This window comes from Cygnus olor, chromosome 6 (genome assembly GCF_009769625.2).
Source record: "Cygnus olor isolate bCygOlo1 chromosome 6, bCygOlo1.pri.v2, whole genome shotgun sequence".
In the NCBI taxonomy this organism is placed as follows: domain Eukaryota; kingdom Metazoa; phylum Chordata; class Aves; order Anseriformes; family Anatidae; genus Cygnus; species Cygnus olor.
In genome coordinates, this window is record NC_049174.1 from 40,241,204 (window position 1) to 40,265,358 (window position 24,155).

General features: G+C 42.5%; 2 protein-coding genes across 6 annotated transcripts in view; both read left to right on the forward strand.

Moving 5' to 3' along the window:
* The first annotated feature begins 5 nt into the window (after nucleotides 1–5).
* Nucleotides 6–9,516, forward strand: DAPL1 (death associated protein like 1). Its single transcript, XM_040562593.1, has 4 exons — nucleotides 6–145; nucleotides 3,559–3,643; nucleotides 7,320–7,383; nucleotides 9,241–9,516. The coding sequence occupies exons 1-4, from the start codon at nucleotides 88–90 to the stop codon at nucleotides 9,358–9,360; spliced, it is 327 nt and encodes a 108-aa protein (XP_040418527.1). The 5' UTR covers nucleotides 6–87; the 3' UTR covers nucleotides 9,361–9,516.
* Nucleotides 9,517–22,775: 13,259 nt separating this feature from the next.
* The window catches only part of TANC1 (tetratricopeptide repeat, ankyrin repeat and coiled-coil containing 1), a 98,339-nt gene continuing 96,959 nt past the window's right edge, over nucleotides 22,776–24,155 (forward strand). For 4 of the 5 annotated variants that reach the window (XM_040562558.1, XM_040562560.1, XM_040562561.1 and 1 more), the window contains exon 1: nucleotides 22,776–23,136. The gene's annotated coding sequence lies outside the window, so the exon portion shown is untranslated. The remainder of the gene's footprint in view (nucleotides 23,137–24,155) is intronic. The other variant, XM_040562555.1, reaches the window with a different exon arrangement.

Here is a 24,155-nt window from a genome sequence, read left to right on the forward strand (position 1 = left end):
CCCCCCCCCACCACCTGCCGACCCAGCCCCGCGCCGCCTCACGAGCCCGCGCGAGGCCGCTCCCCGCCGCCGCTCTCTCGCCCGGCGATGGTGCGCACGGGGCGCGTCTCGCCCTGCCCGACGGCGGCCCGACGGGCTCCTGCAGGTAGGGGCCGGGGCCGCCTGCGCGGGACTCCCCCTTCTCTCTCCCTGCCGCCGCCGCTCCCCCGGGCCGGCAGCTGCGGGAAGCCCGCCCCGCGCCTGCCTTGTGGCGGCGGCCCCGCGGGCGGCGCGGTGGGGTCTCAGCAGGGTCTCAGCGGGGTCTCCGTCGGTCCGGCCGCGGGCGCCAGCCTCCCGGGCGGGCCCCGTCGCAACCGGTGGTCTGCGGCCCCTGGGGCGCGCGGGGCCTGAGGGGCTGCGGGGCGGCACCGGCAGCGCGGAGCCGGTGGATGCCCCGGGCCGGGGCTGCCCTGCCCTGCCCTGCCGTCCCGGCCGCTCCCGCCGGGCTGGACGCGCCCTGGCGTTTGGCGCAGAACTCGCCCGTTTTCCTCCGCCTTCCCACCTTCGGCCGGCCACCACGCCTCAGCGCCTGAGGCCTTAGCTGCGCCGCTCGGTTGCACTCGAACTCGCTCCGAATCAGCCGGAGCAGGGTGGCGCGGGGCCGCGCTGCCCTCCTGACCGGGCGCGCGTCACGGAGCAGCGGGGAGCAGCCGGGTGCCCGCGGAGGGCGCGGCGCCGCTGCCCCAGCAGGACGGCCTCCCCCGGCGGCCGGAGGAGCGCAGGCCGCGGCCACCCGCGGCTCCCCTGTGCGAACCCGCTCCGTGAACGCGCTCCGGCGGCAGGCGGCCGGCTGGCTGTGCGGGGCGAGTACCTCAGCGTACAGCCCGCGTCCTGGCTAGGTTGCTCCGCGTGCTGCTCCGCTGAGCGTTGAACCTCTGCCGTGCTGCGCGGGAGCTTCTGCGAGTGAGGCAGCTGGGATTGCCGCCTGGTTTGCTAGGAGCAGTCAGTGCCTGAGGGAGTGCAAGGCATGACTCATCTGTCTCATCTTACCCCTAAAATGTCTTCTGTGTTCTCAAAAGCTTGATTTTCAAGCATGCTTTTACATGTTTGTGAGGTAACTTTTTTTCAGCTTCGCTAGCTGACTTTGCTAGTCCTTTTCTGGATTATTATTTTTTTTTCCCTCTCAGGTGACAGGGGCAGTTGCATTGCTCCTGAAATGGCCTTAAAACCACTGCAGTAGTGCCCTAGTGCTTGTTCTGGTATTTCTTAATGTAGATGACAGTAAGCTGCAGAAGTTTCAGAGACCATTTTCAGGAGGCTTCACCTGCGGTCGCTGCCATGCAGTGACTCTCGCAAAGGAATGCCAGGAAGCGAGTTGTTTCAGCTCGGCACCTAGCGAGCGAAGGCAGTGCGAGTGGATACCAGGGTAAAGGCACCCTTTATTCTGGCCACAGCATCAATAGTAACCTTGGGATCTCAAAGGTGCTGTGCCTTTGTTTTGTATTCATTTTTGTCACTGTTGTTTTCCCACCTTAGATCTTTGAAAGCTGTGGTGTGTTTTAATATGGAAATTGGTAAGGATTTTGGCACTTAATACTGGACTGTTAAGTTAAATGGATTACAGGGTATTTAAAATATGAAAATCGAGCTCCGTATAAAAACTTTCAGACATCTCTCTTAATTGCTTTCAAAAAAAATAATGAACCAGCTTTCTGGCACGTTATAGAAGCATCTATATTACACTCTCCCACAACCACGGAATAGCTGCTAGTAGCAACTATTTTCAAGTTAGTGAAAAGATTGAAATAAGTCTCGTGTGACTTCCAATCATTATAAGCAACTCTTTTCCCAGTGGGCTTGTTGTAGTAGGCAAGACTCTTGATTGGTCACTTAGTGTTTAAATATTTTTTCCCATTTTTGGATATCTCCCTCTTCTCCCACCCTTGTGGTTTTTGTAACGCTTTTAGTGTTAAAAATGTTTCCTTGGCTATGTGTGTCTGATCTCTTCTCCCTGTTAAATTAAAACCATCAAAAGCACTTGTATTTACAAATTGCTAATCCTGCAAATGTGTGCTTAAGTGAAGATCCCACTAAATGAATGATTCCCTTTTGGGGTTTGACACATTCCTAAAAAGTGAATACATCTGCATACCTAACAAGCTGTGGAAGAACAGACCTCCAGCTAAGATCTTGAAATATCCTGGCTTTTTCTTTTTTTAATCATTTGTTGTTCTTGTTTAAAGATGCCTCTTATGTTAACTCCCTTTCCAGAGAAGAGTTTCACACCTTGTGAGCTTGAGGGTGTTTGGAATCCCGATGCTCTTTACTAGAAGACAACTGGAAATGGTTGGCATTTTTATTTCAGAGACTTCTCATTTTGTAGCTAGATTGCCAACAGAATTTTATTCTAGGTCTCTACTGTATTTGAAGCTGTAAGATTGCTAGGCGATTTATTTGCTGCTTAAACAGTAGCATAATTATCTGTATGTAGGCAATGCTGAAAAGAAAAGACAAGCCTAGATACCGCAGAACTACAGCACTCTAACACTGCTTCAAACATGACTAAAGGACAATCGTTAATTCTAAAACTAAACCTGCAACCAGAAAATACAAGGGGATAAGCTAGAATTGATAGAAAACAGTTGTCAGACAAATGCATGTGCTCAGAAAAAAAGGAGGAAAAAGACTTATTTCTCATGCTATTTAGCCAAGTAATTTTTGAAGTTTTCCTCAATTCCCTGTCGTCCCCGTCCCCCCATTATTTAAGTCTGAAAACTCTGGTCCTGATTATTAATAAGAAGAATAGGAACCTTGTTGTAAGAGGAAACAACTTGTTCAAAATAATCAGAATGCATACTGAGTTTGTTACTTCTTATGCTGGCAGTTTTAAAACTTAAAACACCTTTGTGAATGGGAAGAAGGTACTTGTTTCGACAAGATGTTTTAGATAACTTCACATGTTCTTTGTTCAGAATTGAATTTTCTGTCATGCCTCAGAACTTAAATTGTTATTGTTAGGTCTTCTGTAGCTTAATTAGTGCTAATTGGTTTTGTGATTGGCAGATATCTTAATAAAATATAATTAAACTTGTTAGAACACAAGTGAAAGATAAACATGCATCTGCATTATTAGCTTTATCCTAGAATACCTTGAACAAATCATGAAACCTTTATTGCTGTTAGTGATGTTGTTTGAAAACTAAGTGTTTAGAGTTGTGGTGTTTGTTTGTTGAATTTAAAGTGGGATTTATTACATCTGAGATTTATGGGGGAAGAATTCATACTAACATATTAAGGTGTTAAGATTTAATATAAGTTCAAGTGACTGAAAACCCATTGACTTCTTGATTACAGCATTTGAAAGTTGACTTGAATGTACTATGACACAGAAGTTTAAAGTCTTTCTTGGAACTCTTGGCTTACTTCTGTGTATGTGCATGTATACAAGTGAAGTAAAAAACAGAGTTAAATACCAAAAGATAATTTTGTGTTAACAATTAATCTGGGGTACAAGTATTTTTTTCTTTTTTGTCTAGCATGCAATCCTGTATGTACTTAAATTGTGTTTTCTTCTTGCAGTCAAAGCTGGAGGTATGAGAGTGTCTAAAAAGCAAGAAAATGGACTTAAGAAAAACGCTAAACCTCCAGGAAAAGACAAGACAAGGTATTGCACTGCAGGGCTGGTTTCCCTGCCCCATAGTTAAAGTTCATAGGCAACAGGCTGAAGGTTGAAAAGAAAGACAACTATTCAACTCTGAAGAGTTTAATTCTTAAAATAACTTGTGCAATTAATAAATAAAATGCAACTTTGAGGTAATCTACTATTAAAAAAGGTTTCAAAACCTAAGGAAGATGCCTTGCAATGAAACACAAAGGCTGAATGTTTTCTCTGTTTTTATGCTGTGGAACAGAAATGAAAACAATGTGTTGCCTACCTTTCATTAGTAATGTTCAGTCAGTTTCCAATTAAATAAAATTAATTTTAGGCAGTCCTTATTCTTAAGGGAATGAAAGGAATGTCTCCCACCCTCCATAAAGAATCTTTTATATCTCCTGTATAGGCTATATCTCCTATTTCAATCTTAAATCTTATTCTTTTTCTATTTTCCGCTTCCTAAGGTTGATCAGGCTATTTTGCCCCAAAATGAAGGCATGCTTCTCCTTCTGGATAAGAAGCAGTCAGTGAAAACAAGTGTTTTCTCCTATGGCTTTTTCGAATAAAGACTAGCTATTCCTTACTTTACCACATACCTTTGTTTTTGCACAAAAGTTCCCTTGAAGGTCCTGTGATTCTGCTTGGGCGTATCTGGAATTGCAGAGTCATTGCAGGGTACCTCGCTCCCCTGTCATTGCTACGATGTTCAGAAACTAGACGGTGTGATGCTAAGGTGTTGTATCCAGTGATTTGCTCTTGGAATACATCTACTGTGTCCTGATAGAACCTTGCTGTGCAAGGAAGTGGTGTACGTGCCCTCCTCCATATGATGATTAGGATATTTGTGAAGGAGTGGAAGACATGAATTGTAGCCCACTGTCAGCTAAAAAGGGTACGTACCTAATCGTATCCTTTGCCTTCACCAGTGAGCTAGACGCTTCCTGTTGAAGCTGAGCTAATTCATAGAAAAAGACTAGAAATTTGTGAGTATAAGACAAAATGTAATGGTTAAAGTGCTGAGCTTGGGGGGATGGATCTAAACTTCCACTCCCTGTAACTGGAATGCATTTAATACTTTTATCCTTTTGTCAGTTTTCAAAATATGTAATGTGTAAGGTGAGAGTGGAACTTGGAAATCCCTCTCTCTATTGAGTGCTCCTGGTCCTAGCATATGCTTGCTCTTTTTCTAGCTCTCTGAAACTTTAAATTTATTGCTGCACAGTGAATGGCCCAGCTCCACTGAGGAGAGTACAGTTGATCTTGTAGACTCTTGGGAAGAGACGTGGGTTTCATTTCCTTTAGAATGAGGACAGCCTGGAGCTTGTACTTCTATTCGAAACTGTTTCAAACATCATTAGGGTATGGGTAGACAAAAAACATCTGTTATTGCTTTAAGTGAATTTATCATCTTGTTCTCAAAGAGCATTTTCCACCTGTGGGAGTGGGCTCTGATTTCTGTCTGGATATAGACGCCTCCCACGTTGTGTCGATGTGAGGCTGGTTTTATGCGTGAAAATAGACTGAAATGGGTTAAATATTCTGTTGCATCTCTCAAGAAGAAAAGAAAGCATTTTGAGCAATCTTTCTATGGTCCTCATGGTAGCTTGCTCTGGGCTTACTGAAGAGACCTGCCCAAACTTGGAGCAGCTCTAGAATCCTGTCTTCTTACAGCATGCCTTGGAATTATCCTGAAAGCTGTGAGTTAGCCCTTCCACCACTAGGGATTTAGAGACTTCAGTTACTTTTAACCTATGAGACAGGTGCCACCTATACTGCGATGTGTCTATAGTACCTAGGTAACAATTCAAAAAGCCTGAAATAGGTAGGATTGCTAAACAGTCTGGCAGGCTTTGGTCTGATTCCTGCTTTTGTTTGTGCGTTTTTACCCGCACTGGGATTTAAGTTGTGTGTCTTACTTCTGATAAATAGATTTGCGTCTGGCATTTCTGAATATCTTTCGCTGCCATCAAGAAGTCTTCCTTTTTAGTTGAATATCTGTGTCTACATTGAGTCATAGTATCAGTGTCTGACAGCCAACACAAAGTACTGTAATCTAGTAGAATCCTTGTGAAATAGATTATTTTGCTAGGATTTAAAAGGGAAGCTTGTGACCGGAGTGACAGCTGAACTCAGGTTTTGGATGAACGTGATTTTATTTTTTACCTCTATTTTTTTTTCTGGATAGCTTTGAATATTAAAATTAGCTTTGTTTAATTTTATTTAACACTGGCATAGTGACACTGTTTTGGCAGGCCCACAGAAATCACCACTGTGGGTTTATGTTTGTTTTTCTTTTTCTCAGTGGCTTGGAGGACACTGATCTAAAATAATTTTTTTGTAACAAAGCTGAGGCAGTAACACTGACTTCTTTCGTGTTTACTTGTTCGCTGCTCTGGGATCAATGGTTACTCAATATAGTATACATACCTTGTTGGAATGATGGATTTTGTCAGGTTGCAGTCATACAAGTCACAGGAAAATTGTTAAGTAGTAATCATACAGATTCCTTGTCCCTGTGTTTCTGATTCAGATGAGATTATTTAATAGTCTCAAACAAGTCACTGTTATGGCTCTAAGTGGCTGGTCTGAGCTGAGTTCAGTCTTGGCAGGAGCTGAACTTTGAGATTTAGTTTCTAAAAAAGTGTGCTTACTCTAGAGGTGCTGTGTAATATATTGCATGATAGAACATAATTCATCATCTTAATGACTAATTAGATGCCTGCATGAGTTTATAGATAATACATAAAAATTGGTTATAGCTCGTTATGTAAGAGAAATGACTCCTGTTTGGGGGTTTTTATTTCTTTAATAACCCTTTTTTTTCTGGAGTATTTTAGTTTAGAAGCTTTTTTCACCAATTGTTAGTTGTCTGGGTTCAATCTTGCTGCTGTCTTTTTCCAGAATATGGTTATCCGATGGCATAAACATATATTTAATATCTTACATTTGTCATTTTGGCAAACTATCAATTCCTAAATTGAAATTTCAATAGAAAGTTTATCTTGTCTCATCTACTGAATCATTAGCTTCACTCAAGCAGTATCTGCTTTTTCAAGAGTCACGGTTAAGGTGTTTGGTTCCATGTATATGGCTGATACTGACTTCTCTTGACTGCATTTTAAGCTATAGAGGTGTCACTGCAAATAATAATATCATCAGAAGAATGTGTAATTTTCTAATGCTTATCTAAAGTATTTCATACCCACAGCTTGTTTATTTGGAATGTTGGTGATGTGGCTAATTTGCATTGAACTACAAGGAAGTTAATGGGATAATCTTGTACAAAAAGTTCTTGCTTGACAATTTGCTGATGTCAAAGAAAACATTTCCCTGCCAGAGGATGAATGTTTTTCATAGGCCTAGATTAGAATCAAGAAAATAACGAAGTCAAATTTTTTACTTCTGTCTTTCCATGCTAGACTTCGGTGAAGCTACTCCACGGTGTAAAAAATTATAAAATATAGTATTTTCTATAGAACTATGTATAAATAAAAAAGAAAAGCCACAACGCAGATTTCCCATTGCTCTATTCTGAGGCAGCATACTTTCCTTTTTATATCATATAGTTAGCTCCAAAACTTAAATTTCTATTACAGAATGTTTTTTATTAACAAGTTTGAAAAATAAGTGGCAGCATTTTTGCAAGATGGAGATGCTAAATACTTCTCTTTCTCATGCTTTACAGTGCTGTCGTCAGTATTTCAAAAATTCAGAAGATGAGTGTCATACTGGCAGAAGCACTGGACAAGTAAGTACATGTGGAAGAACAAGATATGTATTTGTCAAGGCCTCTCCATAAAACTAAACAAGAACAAACAAACAAAAAAAAAGGTGAATTTTCCTTAAATTGCTGTCATCTGACATTTGTAGGCTTGTCATCCACTACTAAACATTCCTGATGATAAATAGTCTCTAAAACAGATCGTATGTGGGTGAAATGCTAGATGGCTAAAATGTAACCAGCAGTCTCTTATTCTGCTATTTTTTATTATTTTTTTATTATTCTGTGCATTTCTACTCCTATTTAGCATTAAGTAAGTAGCCACAAAGTGGTTATGTGTATACGTGTTATAGAAAAGTACTGTTAGATATTAAAGTACATTTTTTTTTTAGTGGTATGTTGATTTCAAATTCACAGAACATAGAATGGTTTGGGTTGGAAGGGACCTTAAAGTCCATGTAATTCCAACCCATTCCATGGGCAGGGACACCTCCCACTAGACCAGGTTGCCCAAAGCCCCATCCAACCTGGCCTTGAACACTTTCAGGGATGGGGCATCCACAGCTTCTCTGGGCAACCTGTCCCAGTGCCTCACCACCCTCAGTAAAGAATTTTTTCCTCATCTCTAATCTAAATCCACCCTCTTTTAATGTAAAGCCATTACTCCTTGTCCTGTCACTACACACCCCCTGACAAAGAGTCCCTCCCCAGCTTTCCTTTAGGCCCCTTTGGTACTAGAAATTTTACTGAAATGTGGAGAAAAGCTATCAGTGACATAGTAATTTTTTGGCAGAGCTGGGTTTGCAACCCAGAACAAAACGTAGTCTTCAGTACTATCCACCTATGGAATGGCTTTAACTCCTCTAAGGATCCAGCTCAGAGAAGAAAAAAGATAACTTAAAAAGGAAGTGGGTAGTGTTGCTGACAAGTGCACGGGTGGTAAGCTAATGTCAAACTGTTTAAGTGATCCTTGAGACACAGGTACAACGTATTCCATTGTTGCTCCATATACAGTTATTTCACCTGAGGACTGATACAAGATAGTTAGACATCTGACTGATTTCTCTCTTGGAAATACGAGATTACTTAAAATTTTATGTCACAAAGCTGCTGATAGACCCTTTTATTCATCATTATGCTTACAGGTCTAGTATCTCTTGCTAGGTTGTTGATGCAGAGTCTTACACTTAATATTGCAAAAGCTGATTTAACAAGCAGCTTTTTAATTTGCATGCTAATCAGATCTGACTGTTCTCATCTGTTTTTCATACACATGCAGTCTTTAGATTCTGAAGCGTACAAAGAGTTCCTCATCTGTAGAGCTTTGTAAAACATTTCAACATAAGCCTTTCATCAACAGATGGGATCAAAGCTTTACTATGTAGATCTTGAAATTTGGCTTAGACTTATTTGTTAAGGTGAAATAGAGATATCATCTTGTTTTTTCCTCTACTTCCCATCTCCTCTGCTCTGATCTACCATTTTCTTCTACAGTTGGTTTCCAGAATCTCATACATAAACCTTCTTTAGAAGTTTAGGAAGTGATAATCAAATATTACAGTGATGGTGGTTTGAATCAGGAAAAGTAAGAATTTGTAACCACTTACTGTTAACTCGGTTACAATTTATTTGTTCTGCTTTCCTTGTCTTGTCAGTTCATTCTATGAACTACTGAGAAAGTCAATAATTCGCAGAAGGTAGTCAGACTAATTTCAAAACTTTAAACCAGAAATTATTAAATGTACAGAATCACTGAGTTCTCTGGTGATCACTTGAACTCTTTGTAGAGTTAGGTTTAACTACTTTCATGTGATGGAATTTAGGAGGAGAACAACAGAAAAGTTGTATTCTATTACAACTTTCTTCCCTCATTTTAATGTTACAGATGAGCCACAAAATTCCTGCAGCAGCATTACAAGTTGCTCACCAAAAGCCACAGCCTGCCTTGGAGAAGTTCATGCTGCCTAAAAGAATTTACATTATTCAACAGCCACGGAAATGTTAAAATATGCATTTAAAAACTCATGTTTACATAGAAGCAAATTTCTATTCTAATAGCACTTAGCACACTGTGGTAAAGGATCAAAAACTGTGGAAATAGTTTGACTGCCTTGTGTCTTACGTGTTTCTGTTAGTGACAATAAAATACTTTATAAAAAGAGTACTCAGTTACTTGGGTTTTATTAAAATATATAGCTTCTGTCTAATCTGTTTTCACTAGTGTTCAATAATAACTCAATGCCAAGAAGCCTAACAGCTTCACTTCCTGTGTGAGTTTTGACTGAAGTACTGGAATTGTCCATCTCTTTTCCATATTTTTTTTTAACTTAGTGATAGCAAAGGTGAAGTGAATGTGATCCTAAGAAAGGTCACAACTGAAAGGCATGTTTCTGAGAGAGTTGGTATGTCAATTGTAAATGGATTGAAGTGCTTCTTAAAATCCAGATTGCCTTACACTTTGACCTCAGTGTTCCTTTGGGGTCTTTTTTTTTTTTTCTCTTATGATTAGGCTGAGGTGTTCCATACCAATGTCTGTCTCAGGCTGATTGCTTGACATGCCAACTCAGAAGGTTCTGGGAAAGACTTACAGATTTTTCTGGCATTTGTTTCCGTAAGGAAGTCCAGCTGCTTGTGCACTGGAGCATTTCCTAAGGTGAGGAGGAAGGAAAATGATGGTTGAAACTGTCATTGGAAAGTTGGGCAGGTTAGGAACTTTAAGGCCCTCAGCTAATAGAGGTTTAGTAGAAATTTGTACGACAGCTAAATTATCTGATTTAACTTGTTAATGCTGAATATGTTTGATTCCAGTGATACATAAGCAAAATTTTCCAAACACTTTTTCCTTGAAGAAAAATTTCTCAAGAATTTAACAGCAAGAAGCCCCTCTTTCCTTGTCCTTAATGACTCCCCCGCTGGGATCCACACAGTAGGAAGAGCCAAGTGAGAACAGTCTATGTTAACCCATTTAGGGTTGGGGAGTAGAAATGAAGGAAATACATGACTTGGACTTGAACCTCTGGGATGAGAGGGAAGACATGAAAGAGGAGTCAGGTTGCAAGGAACACAGTGATTTGCATATGGAGTTTAAGGTTGGGATGCTAGAATGGCAGATGAGCCTGAAAAGCGATTAGACTCAGTACAGACTGGAAGTAGTAGGGCCTGAGGGATCAAGCTTGAAAATGGGGAGGAGCAATTGTAAATAAAAGTACAGGAAGTATCCTTGAGCCTTGCATGCTTATACTGTCAGGAAAGACAATAAAAATAGTCAAGTCCTGCCAGAGAATAATTATCTCCTGCTGTTGGTTGGTTGGGTAGCTCAGCTTTTTTTTCTTGCTCTGAATCTAATTTTGCTGGGACTTTTTTTTTTTTTTTTGAGGTAGTAATTGCATATGAATGTGCCACTAAAATTGCAGTCAAGCACTTCAAGCAGACTTACTCAATATGAAAATTGGTGCTTGGAAATACATTTATATCGTCTGTGAGGCTTCTTTTCATAGTGTGCTGCACATGACTACAGTGGAAATTTATTAAACATATGAAGCCCTCTCCTTAGAGGAGAACCCCAGGTGGGTTACTCAGAATTAGTGTTACCACTTAACATGAATGTCTGCTTCACTTTATTCATCTGTGAAATGTAAATAACTTTATATGTTGATTAAAGATTAAATTATGATCACGGGAGGTGGTCATTAGTAGTATATGCATAAATAACTTGGTTACACCCTGAACAAATAAGAAAAATTAAAATACCTCTGCTAATACATGTTCACTACAGAATGAATGCCAGAAAAAAAATTTATAATTCTGATTTTTACCTTTTTTTTTTCTGAAGAAAACTAATAGGTAGTGAAAATAATAGGGCCTGATTCTGATGGCCTTTATGAATATTTCTTTCTCTGAAGTAATCTGCTTCGGAAAACCTATGCATATTCTTGCCAAGGATCTTATGCCAGATGAGGTTGTGGTAGTAAAAAGGGTTATCTTCTTTTGAATTACCCCCATCAACCTTCCCCTGGATGCTAGATTAACTGGACGCCTGATTATTCTGGACTGTGCTTGACATATACTTGAGTGAAGAATCAATTCAAGCATCTTTTCCTAATAACTTGAAGGGATGGTGTATATCCTGGCACACTACAGAAATAGGTGACTGGTAAATTGCACCCTGCTGCAAGGAGCTATTCAAATAGCTTGGGAGGCAGAGAGATACGGGATCCTTGTTTCTATCCTGCACCCCTAGAGTGGTTGAAAACACTACTGTTCTAGCTGTGTGCAAATCACTGTGGGAATCCAGTCACTTATTGCGGTACTTCATTGTTGCAGCTGCATAAACTCCTATGTTGTGATACAATATTAACATTGCTGTGACAGTGAGTAAACAAAAGAATCTGACTACCCTTCTATTGTTCCATATTGAATTTTTGCGGTCTGTTCTCTGAGTATTATCTAAACAGTTTAAAACAATATGTTCAGGGTAGGGATGCATGCTCAATACAGAAAGTAACTATAGGGAACGTTTTTATTGACATAAATTGGGTGGTCATACAATTGTTGCTTATGGACCTAATCCAGTTTTAATAGGTCCTCATACAGTGCACCTTTAGCAGCTTCAATTACTATATAGTTGAATTAAATATATTCAGTACTCAGTTTTCTCCAGTATAGTGACTACTCTGTCTGCACTGGAGTTGTGCAGCATAGGCTCGGTCTACGTTTCTAGAAGCATCAGTCCTCCTGGAAAAATGCATCTGCACATGTTGCAGCAGTGCCTAGGATCTGTAAGTGTACAGTGCATATTTGGAGTGATGGTATGGTAGTTCCAACCACCCTATCACAAAGCCTGCTTTAATGTAAAATATCTTCCATGTTCTACCTATATAAAATTTTAATGTAGAGAAAGGGGACCTAACAAGAAGCCAGGAGGTTTAAGGGTGATAAGCTCAGTTTATTGGTTTTACTAAATGTCACGCAGGTGCAAGTCCCTCTTTTGCTGTAATATGCATCCTGCAGAGGAAGAAAATCCTGGCAACTGATCTATTTCATTTCCTGCATTCCCCTGTGGCATTATTACATGTAGCATTTAATGTTTGCTTTCTGTGTCAATAGCACTTGCTATTCTTGGGAGAGAACCTGAAAGTTGGTTTTACTCAGCTGGGCAGCTGAGCTCCACCACAACTGCTTTTTCACTCCCCTCCCTCAAAGGCAAAGGGGGAAAAATACGATGGAAGGAACTCAAGGGTTGAGATAAGGACCGGGAGATCACTCACTAATTATTATTATGGACAAAACAGACTTGGCATAGGGAGATTAGAGAATTTCATTACCTATTACTAACAAGCTAGAACAGTGAGAAACAAACAAAAACCAAAACCAAACAAAACCAAAAACTACACCCACCTTCCCCTCCTCCACCCTCTTCTATGCCCTCACCCTGAGCAACAGGGGGGAATGGGGTCTGCGGTCAGTCCGTAATGCTTCATCTCTGCCGCTCCTTCACGGTCACTCTGTGCCCCTGCTCCACACGGGGTCCCTCCCGCGGGATGCCGTCCTTCCCGAACTGAGCCTGCGTGGGCTGCCACAGGCAGCAGCTCTTCAGGAGCTGCTCCAACATGAGTCCCTACCGCGGGGTCCATCCATCCCCTAGGAGCAAACTGCTCCAGTGCTCAGCACGAGTCCCCACGGGCGGCAGCTTCCCCCAGACCCCCTGCTCCTGCGTGGGCTCCTCTCCACGGGCTGCAGCTCCGGCCCGGGGGCTCTCCATGGGCCGCAGCCTCCTCCAGGCCACATCCACCTGCTCCACCGGGGGCTCCTGCACGGGCTGCAGCGTGGAGATCTGCTCCGTGTGGGACCCATGGGTGCAGGGGGACAGCCTGCTCCACCAGGGGCCTCTCCACAGGCCCCAGGGGAACTTGCGCTGCGTGCCGGGAGCACCTCCTGCCCTCCTGCTGCACTGACCTTGGTGTCTGCAAGGCTGTTTCTCACTTCTCACGTCCCCTAGATGCTGTTCCACAGCAGTTTGGTTTTTTTTTCTTTTTTTTTTTTTTCTTTTTATCAAATCTGCTCTCACAGAGGCGCAAAGAACATTGCTTATTGGCCTGGCTCTGGCCAGCGGCGGATCCCTGTGGAGCCAGCTGAAACTGGCCCTTAACTGACATGGGGCAGCTGCTGGACTCGTCTCACAGAGGCCACTCCTGCAGCCCTGCTACCAAAACCTTGCATGTAAACCCAATACAAAAGTGTATACAGAATAAACTCTTCCGCTGAAGTGTTTTATAATTAAGAACACTTCCTTTTCAGCCAAGTCAATCTTTTACTTAACTGTTGTATTCTGACAAATGCATTGTCAGGTGCTTTATTTTCTCAAATTTATATATATTTATTAAGGTGTCCTGCTTATGACAGTATTCTTAATAACAAGAACTAAACAGAAAACAAAAATTGTATTTTAAAACTTTAAAAGAATAGACTTGACAGTTTTCATCCTGTATGTGTGCCATCACTCTTTGGCATCCTTTTCGTTTGTGTTTGCATCATTGGTGATGCTATGATGAATCAGTTTTACCTTCTGTTTTAGGGAGTTTATCTAGTTCTAGTCCTTAATTTGTTACTTTGCCTTTATTTAAATATGAACTACAGCTAAATTCAGAACATAAGGAACAAATACAGTTGGTTTGCTGGAAAAGATCAAGCCTTGCAGGAAGCCTGTTTTGCAAATGATGGAAGCATTTAACAAGAATGGCATGGTTTCAGGAAACAATTTCTTCTGTTGAAACTTCTTGATGGAAATAACATTGCTTAATACGGAGTTGTTTCTTGTCTGTAGACTTTAAAACACCTTACAGAAGTGGGAGTGGCTGAAGACAACTGGCAATGAAAGCCATGAAAACAGATTCAGTAAATGCTGGTGGTTACAAGGCCTTCAACATATTCTTAATTTGATAATGTCACACCTTCTGTTTGAAGGCTGAAATAAGGCCCATGTTTTTCTGGACTTCTCTGCAGGGATGAATTTCTTGAGTTGAGGGTGAGTGTCTACCTTTTAGCACCTGACTCTCACATCTTGGGTGGTGCTTGACAAAGCTGTTTGGGAATTTGGCAATGTATAACTTAGCTGTTTGTGGAATGATTATGGTATGTGTTGTTATTCAGTGTACAGACTTAAGTCTGAATTGAGAGTACGTGACTTCTGACTTTTGTGTGAAGCCATAAGCAGATTAAATGACAAAGGAAATACATGTGGCTAATCTGGAAATCTACAATAAAGGGAACCATAATGAAAGGCTTAAAAAATAAAATAAATGTTTAAATCCTTTCTTCCTTCTGAGATGTACTCATTCAGTCTGTCCCTCTCCAAGCAGTATGCACAGATTTGTAAATCATTTCAAGCACAGTAACCTCTCCCTGCTACACAAAATCCAGCTGGTATACACACAAACATGTACATCTACTGAATTCCTCTTCAGCTGCAGTCGTGGAGGAATGTGTTTCTGGAATGTAAAAATTCCTTGGCGTAATCAGTGTCATCTGTGACACTGTTGAGCATAACTCCCAAAACAGGTTCACAGTAAGCAATCCTGTTTTGAAACCCTCACTGTCCTTGATGACCATGGTTTCAACATGCTGCTATTCCTTGCGTTCCCTTTCTGCATCTCATAGGCTATCCTTTCTTCCTTAGCACAAGCAGGGCAGATGCTTGCAGCTGATCGGTTTAGCTGATCGGTTTAGGAGGAATGCACACTTTTTCACGCTTTTGAGCTATTTGTGCATTAAATCTTTTTAAAGAGAGTAGGTGTGATGGGGATTCTTTGCAGATACCCAAGATTGCATTCCTTTTGTCTTGAGACCTTAGAGCTTCCGGACCTAAAGCTTTGACTGCTTCTTGTCTTCCCCACTGTTAGTCGAATGGCTGCTGCTGTTCTGCAGAATACATTATTGAGCCAGGCTTGTACCTGGTAACTGTTTTCAGTCTTTCTCAGCTACTGTAAACTGTAAGGCACTTTGCCTTCCCTTTTCACTAGTTATCGTTTTCACTTTATTCAGTGAAACCATGCAGAGAACAACGATTCAACCTGATAGTGAGCAGCTTTATTCTTCTTGTCAAACCTGGCCATAGACTCCAGTCCTGGCCATTATTCCACTCTTACTGGATTTAATGGAAAACTTTTAGATAATTTTATTATTAACATGAATTTCTGGCATTTCATTTGTAACAAATTACCAATTTCTAGTTCGCTCTTCAGATGAAGAGTCTATTAAAATTATGAAACCTGAGTATTTCTTACCCTCCAGCTTTCCTAGTTTGCTAAGTTGCTATACAGGTTTATCAATCACATCAAGCATAATGTAAGAAACCTCAATAGTTCAGTATTATGAGTATACTACTTTTGCCACAAGGGGTAGCTGTACATCTACAGCTTACTCAGGTTCTGCCAGCTAAGCTAGCGTCTGAAATGCAGCTATTTTCTTAGAAGGAGGTATACTTAATCTGAAAAACAAATGCGGAAGTAGTTTCAAAGAAAAATAATAGATTAATTTCTGAAATCATTTGGTATTTCACAGGGGACTCTAGCAATTGTAGAGATACAACGAGCATAACGGTTACAAAACAGTTCCTTTTCCTTCCTCCATTCTTGATGTTCATGGCTGTAGTCAATTAAACTGAAACATCAAACAGGGAATACAGGAAAGTGCATACTATATTTGTATTAGACACACTTGCGTAGATAATCAGTATTTGCTGATTTTATAGGTGCTTTCATACTATGTATTTAAACTTGTTAATTTAGAAACAATTCATTCTTCCATGAACCAGGCAACATTGGAAAATTGGATACAGTATTTCATATTCAACTGTTATGTAAAAAGGTATGAAGTTTCTGAAACTGATTTCATTTAATTATTTCAGAAGTTATTTTTATGTAAATGAATAATAAAGCTATTATAAAGTGTTAGTTTTTATATAATAGCCATCATTTTAGTTGCAAAATATACAGTAAATGCATACTGAAATAGAACAGTCACTAAAATGAATAGTGACTTTAAACTTTAATTCCATCCTACTTTTGTTGCTCATAACTTTCTGCAATTCCTTCTAGTTTAATTTCTCCATATTTGGTATCTTTTTTTTGAAGCTCAGAGTTAGCAAAAATTCTGAGCTTAATTTAAGCTGCACAAGCCTGAAATATTTGTTCCCTATATGTTACTGTCAAAAAACATCAAAAACAATGAAAAACAAGAATAGCTATTAAAAAAATAGCTGAAATTGAAAGCTTTTAACTTGGTTTGTTCTGTGGATCTCAGCCTTGAAAAGCGAAAACAAGTCAAAAAGCTACATTCAGACTGAGATAATTTTGTTGGAGCTGTTCAAAGATGCCAGGCAACGATGGATAGACATATATTTTCTCTACAGTGCACATATATTTGAGCTCTGCTATGCAAAAGTTTTTTGAGGTTTCTAAAGACAGTACTTTAAAATATTATGGATAACCCTCCAATTATGTTTAACTCTAGCCTCTAACCCTTTAGCAAGGCCAATTTTAGGCTGCTACTATCTTGAATTTTATTTTTTTCTAACTGAATTCAACTCACAAAAAGTAAATAAACGAAGGCATTTAAAAATGTTATAGATGTATTTGTCGTGATACATTTATAACTCTGACTATCTTCAAGAACTTAACTGAAGGATAGCTTTGTTCAGAATGCCTTTATTAGCGCGTGCACAGAAAAAAAGGGGGGTGAGGGGTGGTGAGTGGAATGTCCCAAAACTCTGCGGGCTGTGGCTGTAAGGCATTTACAAATTTGGCTGGCAAAATTGGAATGCATATATTGTTTTACACGAATAAGATCATGCTTCACAAATTGGAAAAATTTAAGTTTGAAGCTGGTTGGTACAGTAATGAGCTCAGAAATATTTGTCGTTAACCAACGATACTGTTCCTTTCAAATGGAACAAGGACTACTAACCTTTGGCTTTTTCCCAGTTTACATAAAACCTTTCGGTAGCCTGGCATATGCATTGTACCTTTAAAACACTTCCACTGAGACACAAAGTGTTCTTCTGCTATTATGGCTCACCACATGATTAAAAACAAATTCTCATTTTAAAGAACAGTTTGTCATATTTGTAACAAAAATGTGAAGGAACAGTTTTGACTGTGGTTTGGTTCCAGCTGAAGGGCAGGGGGAGGAATACAATCCCTGTTCCTGAGAAGGACCTCAGTAGCACCAGCGTTCTTGACAGTTTTCTGACAGAGTGAACTATAACCTAAGAACAGGTCGTCATCTGTTACAGAGAAGAATTCCACTAAGTCTCTTTTGAGACAGTCTTTCCCAACAGAATCTTCAGAAACATAAATTAATATGTATGCTAGCCCTATTGCCCTAGAAGTATAAATGGAAAGTATACTAGTGAAACAGAACAAATTACCAGCCATAAGCACAGATCTCCTTACTTTCATGACTGTTTTCATAAGATAGATGTTTCTAGTGCTTCCAGCTTTTCAAGACATTCATGGATTTTTTGTTACATCCTGGGGAGTTCTGAAGTATTAGGCATCATTTCTTACATATCAAAGTAATTTTTTCCCTTGACAATAGGGAATGCAGTACTAGTCTCCACATAGGGATTCATTTCCAGATAAATACTACTAGTATTATTTCAAATATAAAACACTCGTGTCCCTCATTCTATGATATTATTATAGTTTGGAGCAAATAATTCATATACAACAAGCTTCTTCTAACTTTATGATATGCAAACTTTCTTCTATTTCTGTAGTGCTTTTTCTGAACTGATGTGTTGTGCTAAATACACTAAAGTAAAAACAACAACAACAACAAAGACTAAACACACCAATAAACCCTACCCTCTGCACCAGTCTACATTAGTTATTTTGACACAGAAGAAAGGGATGGAAGGAAAGGAGGGAGCCTAAAGAGCAAGAAGAAATTCTAGCTTGTCTCAAATTGGTCTCCAAGACATATTACTAGTGCCTTCTTCCTACTGCTGTCTTTTGCAGCAATTTCGCTTCCACCATTATATGCTATCCTCATGTGTTTTTTTTTGTTTGTTTTTTTTATTATTCAGATGACTCCATAAAGAAATTGGAACATTTGGGTGCCAATAATGATAGACGAATTGTCATAGCAGGATCGAGGGACAGATGGGAAATCGTAAGGAGATAAAAGGCCTTAATCATTGATCCAAATTCTTCTTTCAGATAAGTGTATAAAGTTTTCACTTATCTGTTTTATATCTATCTATATAAAAGCTAATTTTGGCACACTCAGTAAGCCATAGGCAGTCTAGACAAATCATGACTTACTGCTTGAACTGTAATTAAAAATCCGTGTGTATCAATCACGTAAAGGAATCTATAGTTCTGACCTTTAAATGTTTCGAATCATTATTTCTAACTTTTTAGCATCTGAATATTTTTGTGCTCAGGGAATGAGTAACTACTCATTCATTTTCAAAGACTGCCTTTAGAACTGCTGAAGTTAAAGAGGGCTACATGGGACATTCTGAGTGAGCAAGAGTTCTCATACGTGTAGGGTTTGTCTTGTGGTTTCTTGAATTTCAGCAGGAGGCTACATAAAGTGTACTGAATTTTACCCTACATTTTTTTGCTAAATTGCATTGCTTTTGCTGTTGTTGTTTCCTGCAGTGAAGAGTACTTTTTAAAATGCTCAGTTGCTGTTACGCTCACTTAAAAGATTCCCCAGTATTAGTTAGTTCTATTTCTGAAAGTAAGGCAGAATGAAAGAAACCACCACAGAGACATAACCTCTGTGGGAAGGAGAAAAGAAGAGCCGGAGAATGTCAGTGGCTGAGAGTAAATAAATCATCTGAACAAATGAGTGGAAGGTGCAGAGGGCAGAACAGTAGAGGCAGATAAACAGCTGTGGGCTGAATTGTTCCCAAAAGTACTGGGGAGCGAAAATCCTTATGCAACAGTATTGCTCTGATGAGGCAAATAGGGACGTGTTAAAATCAAGCCCCAGTTAAAAATATCCTGATTCTGAGCTTTCCTGTGGAATAGCAGGACCTAACTCCAAATAACAGCAAACTGTCTTTCAAAGCTTCTAAGTTCATATACAGAGGAAGAGCGAGCTAGCACTGAGCATGACTAGGAATAGATCTCACAACAGCAGCATCATAGCTCTGTTTTTTTTTTTTGTCTCAGATTTCAGAGACAAAATCATAAAAGGCTGCCAGAGATAAGACATTTCCTCTGAGACAGAGAAAATCCTCTCTTTCCAGACAGAGGCCTCATCACACATGCAGAATGGAGGGAAGAGAATGTGATTCTCTGCAGGAAGAGGGAAAAGATGGTGGCTGAGCTGCACACAGTGTTCTGCCCTTGTTTTGGGACAAGTCTCCAGCTACTGAGCTGCTGAAGTCAAAATGAAAGAAGTGTGAGATAACTGACTTTCTGCTGTTGTACCCCTGAGAGCATTTGTCTCCGTGTTGCTCTGCTCCTCCAACACCATACAGGGCAGTCATGTCAAGTGTTCTTTTGAGGATGCTCTTCTGTGTAAGACTGTAACTTGTTTCTGAACGCATATATGGATTCTCTTCTGTACCCCTCAGAGACCCACTGAAAGATGCTGTGTGAAATGTATGCATAGCATAGAAAATGTCCTGCCGTACTCTGACTCTGTAGTAGTCATTTTGCTGTTAAATTCATATTTAGTTGTTCATGATGAACTAAACATGAAGATAATCATAGTTTGCTCAGCAAATCCTTACTGTTATTTATAGATTTATTTCATACTGTCCCTACATTTTCCTTTTTTGGTGTGAGGAAGATTATCTTTTTGTTAATTATATGAAACTGTGATGTAGAAATTATATGTAGGGAAGCTAATCAGCTTGGCCCAAATGCAGGGAACAGCTGGAGTATTGGACGTTTGGGATGGAAAAGGCAAGCCATTCAAGACTGGGAGAGAAAAAATACATCATATGAATGTTTCTGCTAACATTATCAACTGCTGTGCTCATAATGATGGCATTCAGACCACCACTGCTATATGTGTCTTTGCCTACTAAAACAAACAAACAACAAATCTAACTCTAAAACCATTGACATGAGATGGTTATCTAAATGTAAAAACCACCTAGAGATAATGCTCTGTAGTGGTTACTTTGATACAGCTCGTCAGGGTTACCACAGGTAGGAATAACCTCAGTTAGCTACACCAAAGTAAAAATATCTGTACTTCATTTCAAATAGAATTTTATGCCAACAGAACTGTTTCAATTTACCTCTTGTGATATGACAAATCCTCCCTGCTTCTGCAAAAATCTTAAGTGTCAACATTAAAAGCAAGTTGGAATGACTATTGTGCTACTCAGATAATGTTTTAACAAATTCTTTGAGTAATGCTGAGATCTTTGTCACCAGTTATATTCTGCTCATCTATTTGATGTTTGATTTTAAATCTCATATTTTAAAAATCATGAAATGAGCATAAAGATTTTCAAGTAGAGTTCTGCAACAGGGAACTAAGAGATTACTAAGTACCAGTTACTTAAGTAAGTTACTGTCAAACACGTTGAACTGTTTATACAGACTAAATGCTCTGAGGGATACACAATGGCAGATTAAAAATAGACACCTGAAATTGCTTTCAACCATCCGCACCACCCTTCCACCTGGGAATATTACCTAGCAATTGCATTTTTCCATCAAACACAATTTGTTTTATTGCTGCAGTTTTCAAACCACTATTATTAAGGTAAATGGTCCTCAGATCTCTTTTACCTTATAGGCTGATCTGAAAAAGTGGCAGTTGAGGAGCTGACACATATGTACACATACTTTGCAGACAACAGAAGGGTAGGGAGCATACAAGGGAAGCAGCATCCAGTTTTAAGCCACTGTTGCACCATCTACTGATGGTTTCACTAAATACACAGCAGGAGTAGGGTTAGGGTTAAAACCCTTCAGAACTGAATCTTCATTTTTAAATGAAAAAAAATCCTGAAATTAATGTCACCGGTCTACTATCTATATATAGTATTATGGACAAGTTCATTTCTCATTTGTAACAGAGAAAACACAAATATATACAGGTTTTGATAAAAGGATTCAGTATTTATTTTAGCCAGCGTTGCTATATGCTTTTGTTAGTGATCTCCACGTGAAAGTAAGCTTCAAATAAATAAATAAAAAAGCAAGTAGGAATGATTCACATCATCTTATGAAAATATGCAAGAGAAAACAAAACAAAACAACAAAAGAAAACAGAAAACAAGTGCTCAGATTGCAATGTCAAATCTCAGAAGCCAGAAAATGCCTGAGTTATGGTCTGTTAAAGTTAAATAAGCTTTTAATGTCAAGTTTTCTTCCATTACAGTAGTTATATATCATAATCAAATTTCCCCAGTTATATTGTCGAAGAACTGAATGCTTTAGGACTGTAACTGCATCATCTTCAGCCTTCATTTATTCAGTTCTCTTCTGCACCCCAATTTTTCAGTATCTTGAAAAATGCAACACAGAAACCAGAAACCATATCCCAGTGCTTGTTTTACCAAGGGTGTATTCAGAAGTGGTATTGCCTCTGCATACGCTCACTAATCCCTTGTTTATATGTGCAAGAATGCATTAACTTTTTTTGCTGCAGCACCATTCTTGTTGAGTTGCATCACCATTATAGCCCCAAGTCCTTTCAAAGGTGCTGCTTTCAAGCCAGAGCATCTCGCCTTCTGCACTGCGGGCATGGCCCTCGTTCCTTGTTCCCAAATGCGTCAGTGTGAATCTGCCTGTCTTAAATGCCTCGCATGGCCCAGTCTAACAAGTAATTTGGATACCTCTGAGAAATTTTGTCAGTATCAATTACATTCCACCAATCTTTTTGTCCTTTGCAGATCTTGTCTGCGACGATGCAATCATTTTCAGTGTTGTTTCAGCCTTTTTTTATCAAGGCCGTGTTGTCTGAAGCGTGATTGCAGTACTCAGGAGGTACCTAGAACCTGCACGTTCCCGAGCGTGACAAGGCACTCTCCGGGGAAGGGTCGCTCCCAAGTGGTTCGCGTATTCAGAGCAGAAGCACCACAGACCCGAGCCGCATTCGCAAGTTTTCAACATCCTTAACCTAGCTGAGGCCACTGACGTCCAAGCACGCTGCAAGAAGAAGATGAGGAAAAGGTTACGGAATGGGACGCGCTCGAAAAGCTGCGCGCATCAGCACGCGAACGCCTGAACCGAGCAGCCTCCGAGGTCCCGGCACCCCGCCGGCCGGAGCCGTCGCGCCCGGCCCTGGGGCCGTCGGGGTTGGCGGCCGCCGCCAGTGCGCTGCCCGCCGGGGGGGCGCTGCCGTGAGGCGGGGCGCGGGGCCGTGGGGCCTGCGGGGCCGTGGGGCCTGCGGGCCCCGCGCGCTCGGGCCCGCCGCGGGGCCGGCCCAGGCCTGGCGCCGCCGGCACCCGCCCCGCTGAGCTCTGCTGCGGGCCGTGCCGCGGGCCGCGCCCCGGCCGTCCCGCGGGGCCTGTGCCGAGCGGGCCGAGGGACGTGCCGAGCCGAGCCGAGCCGAGCCGAGCCGAGCCGTGCCGCGCCGATCCCAGCCGAGCCGAGTCCCGCCGCCCCGCCCCGGGCGCTCCCCGCCCCGCGGAGCCGGTCCTGTGGAGGGGCGGCCGCGGGGTGCGCGGGGCGGGGACTGCGGCCGTCCGCCGGCGGTGAGCTCATCCCGCCGCCGCGCCTGGCTGGCCGCGGAGGAGCCCGGCTGGGGCCGCGCCGCGGGAGCCGTCGGCGAGGCGAGCGGGGCCCGCGCGGCGGAGGTGACGCTCGGCACCCCCTTCTCCTTCTCCCCCCCCGTCCCCCGTCCCGGCGGGTGCGGGCAGCGCCCTTCGCCCGCTCCCTCCAGCGGCGCTCGGCGGCGCGAGTGAAACTTTGTGGCCGCGGAGCGCGGCGGGGCCGGGCCGAGGCGGGCGGCGGGGCCGGGGCCGGGGCCGGGGCCGCGCCGCGCGGGTGGGGGCAGGGAAGGGAGAGGCGCGGCGGGCCGGGGGCAGCGCCCGCGGGGCGAGGCCCGGGGAGCAGCCCGGCAGGCCGGCCTGTGTGCCCGCCTGCCTGCCGCCTGCCCCGCGTCCCGGCCGGCGGGTTGTCGCGCCGTGGTGGGAGCAGGAGCCCGGCCCCCCGGGAGCGCGGCTGCCGCGCGGCTGCTGCTCCCGGCGGCGAGCCGTGAGGAGGACCCGGGCGAGAAAAGGACGCGGGCGCCGGCCGCGCCTGACAGCCGGGTTGTCCCGCGGACGGGAGCGCCGGGCCGGGCCGGGCCGTGTGGGGCCGCGGAGCGGTGCCGGAGCCCCGCCCGGTGCCCGCCCGGGAGGCGCGGACGCCGCGCGGCTGGGCCGGGCCCCGAGGCGAAGGGCCCGCGTTGGCGCGGCTCTGCCCGGCCCCGGCCCCGGCCCCGGCCCCGCGCCTGCCCTCGCCCCGCTGGGCTGCGCTGAGCGCTCGCACACCCACGCTGCCCCGGAGTTTCGCAGGATTGCTCGGTCTGTCTTAGTGGCTTGTAAAAATACCGCGTGAGCTCGTGTTTCGGATCGCAGTGACTTAAGAAAGTACCTCGATGGCTGTGAAATTAAAAAGCACCGGGAAATACGGATGGGAAATCAGTGTGATATCTTGCATCCTACAGAACTTCCTCCCGCGGTTGTTTGATACGCAGCTGCCAGAAATGAGCCTTCTCCTGTTTGTTCTGATCCAACACTTAAGTGATGGGAAAGTAGTATCGTGACATTAAATAATGCTAGTAAACGAGGGAAGCGTGAATACAATTTCTGTTTGTAATTGCTAGTGCAGT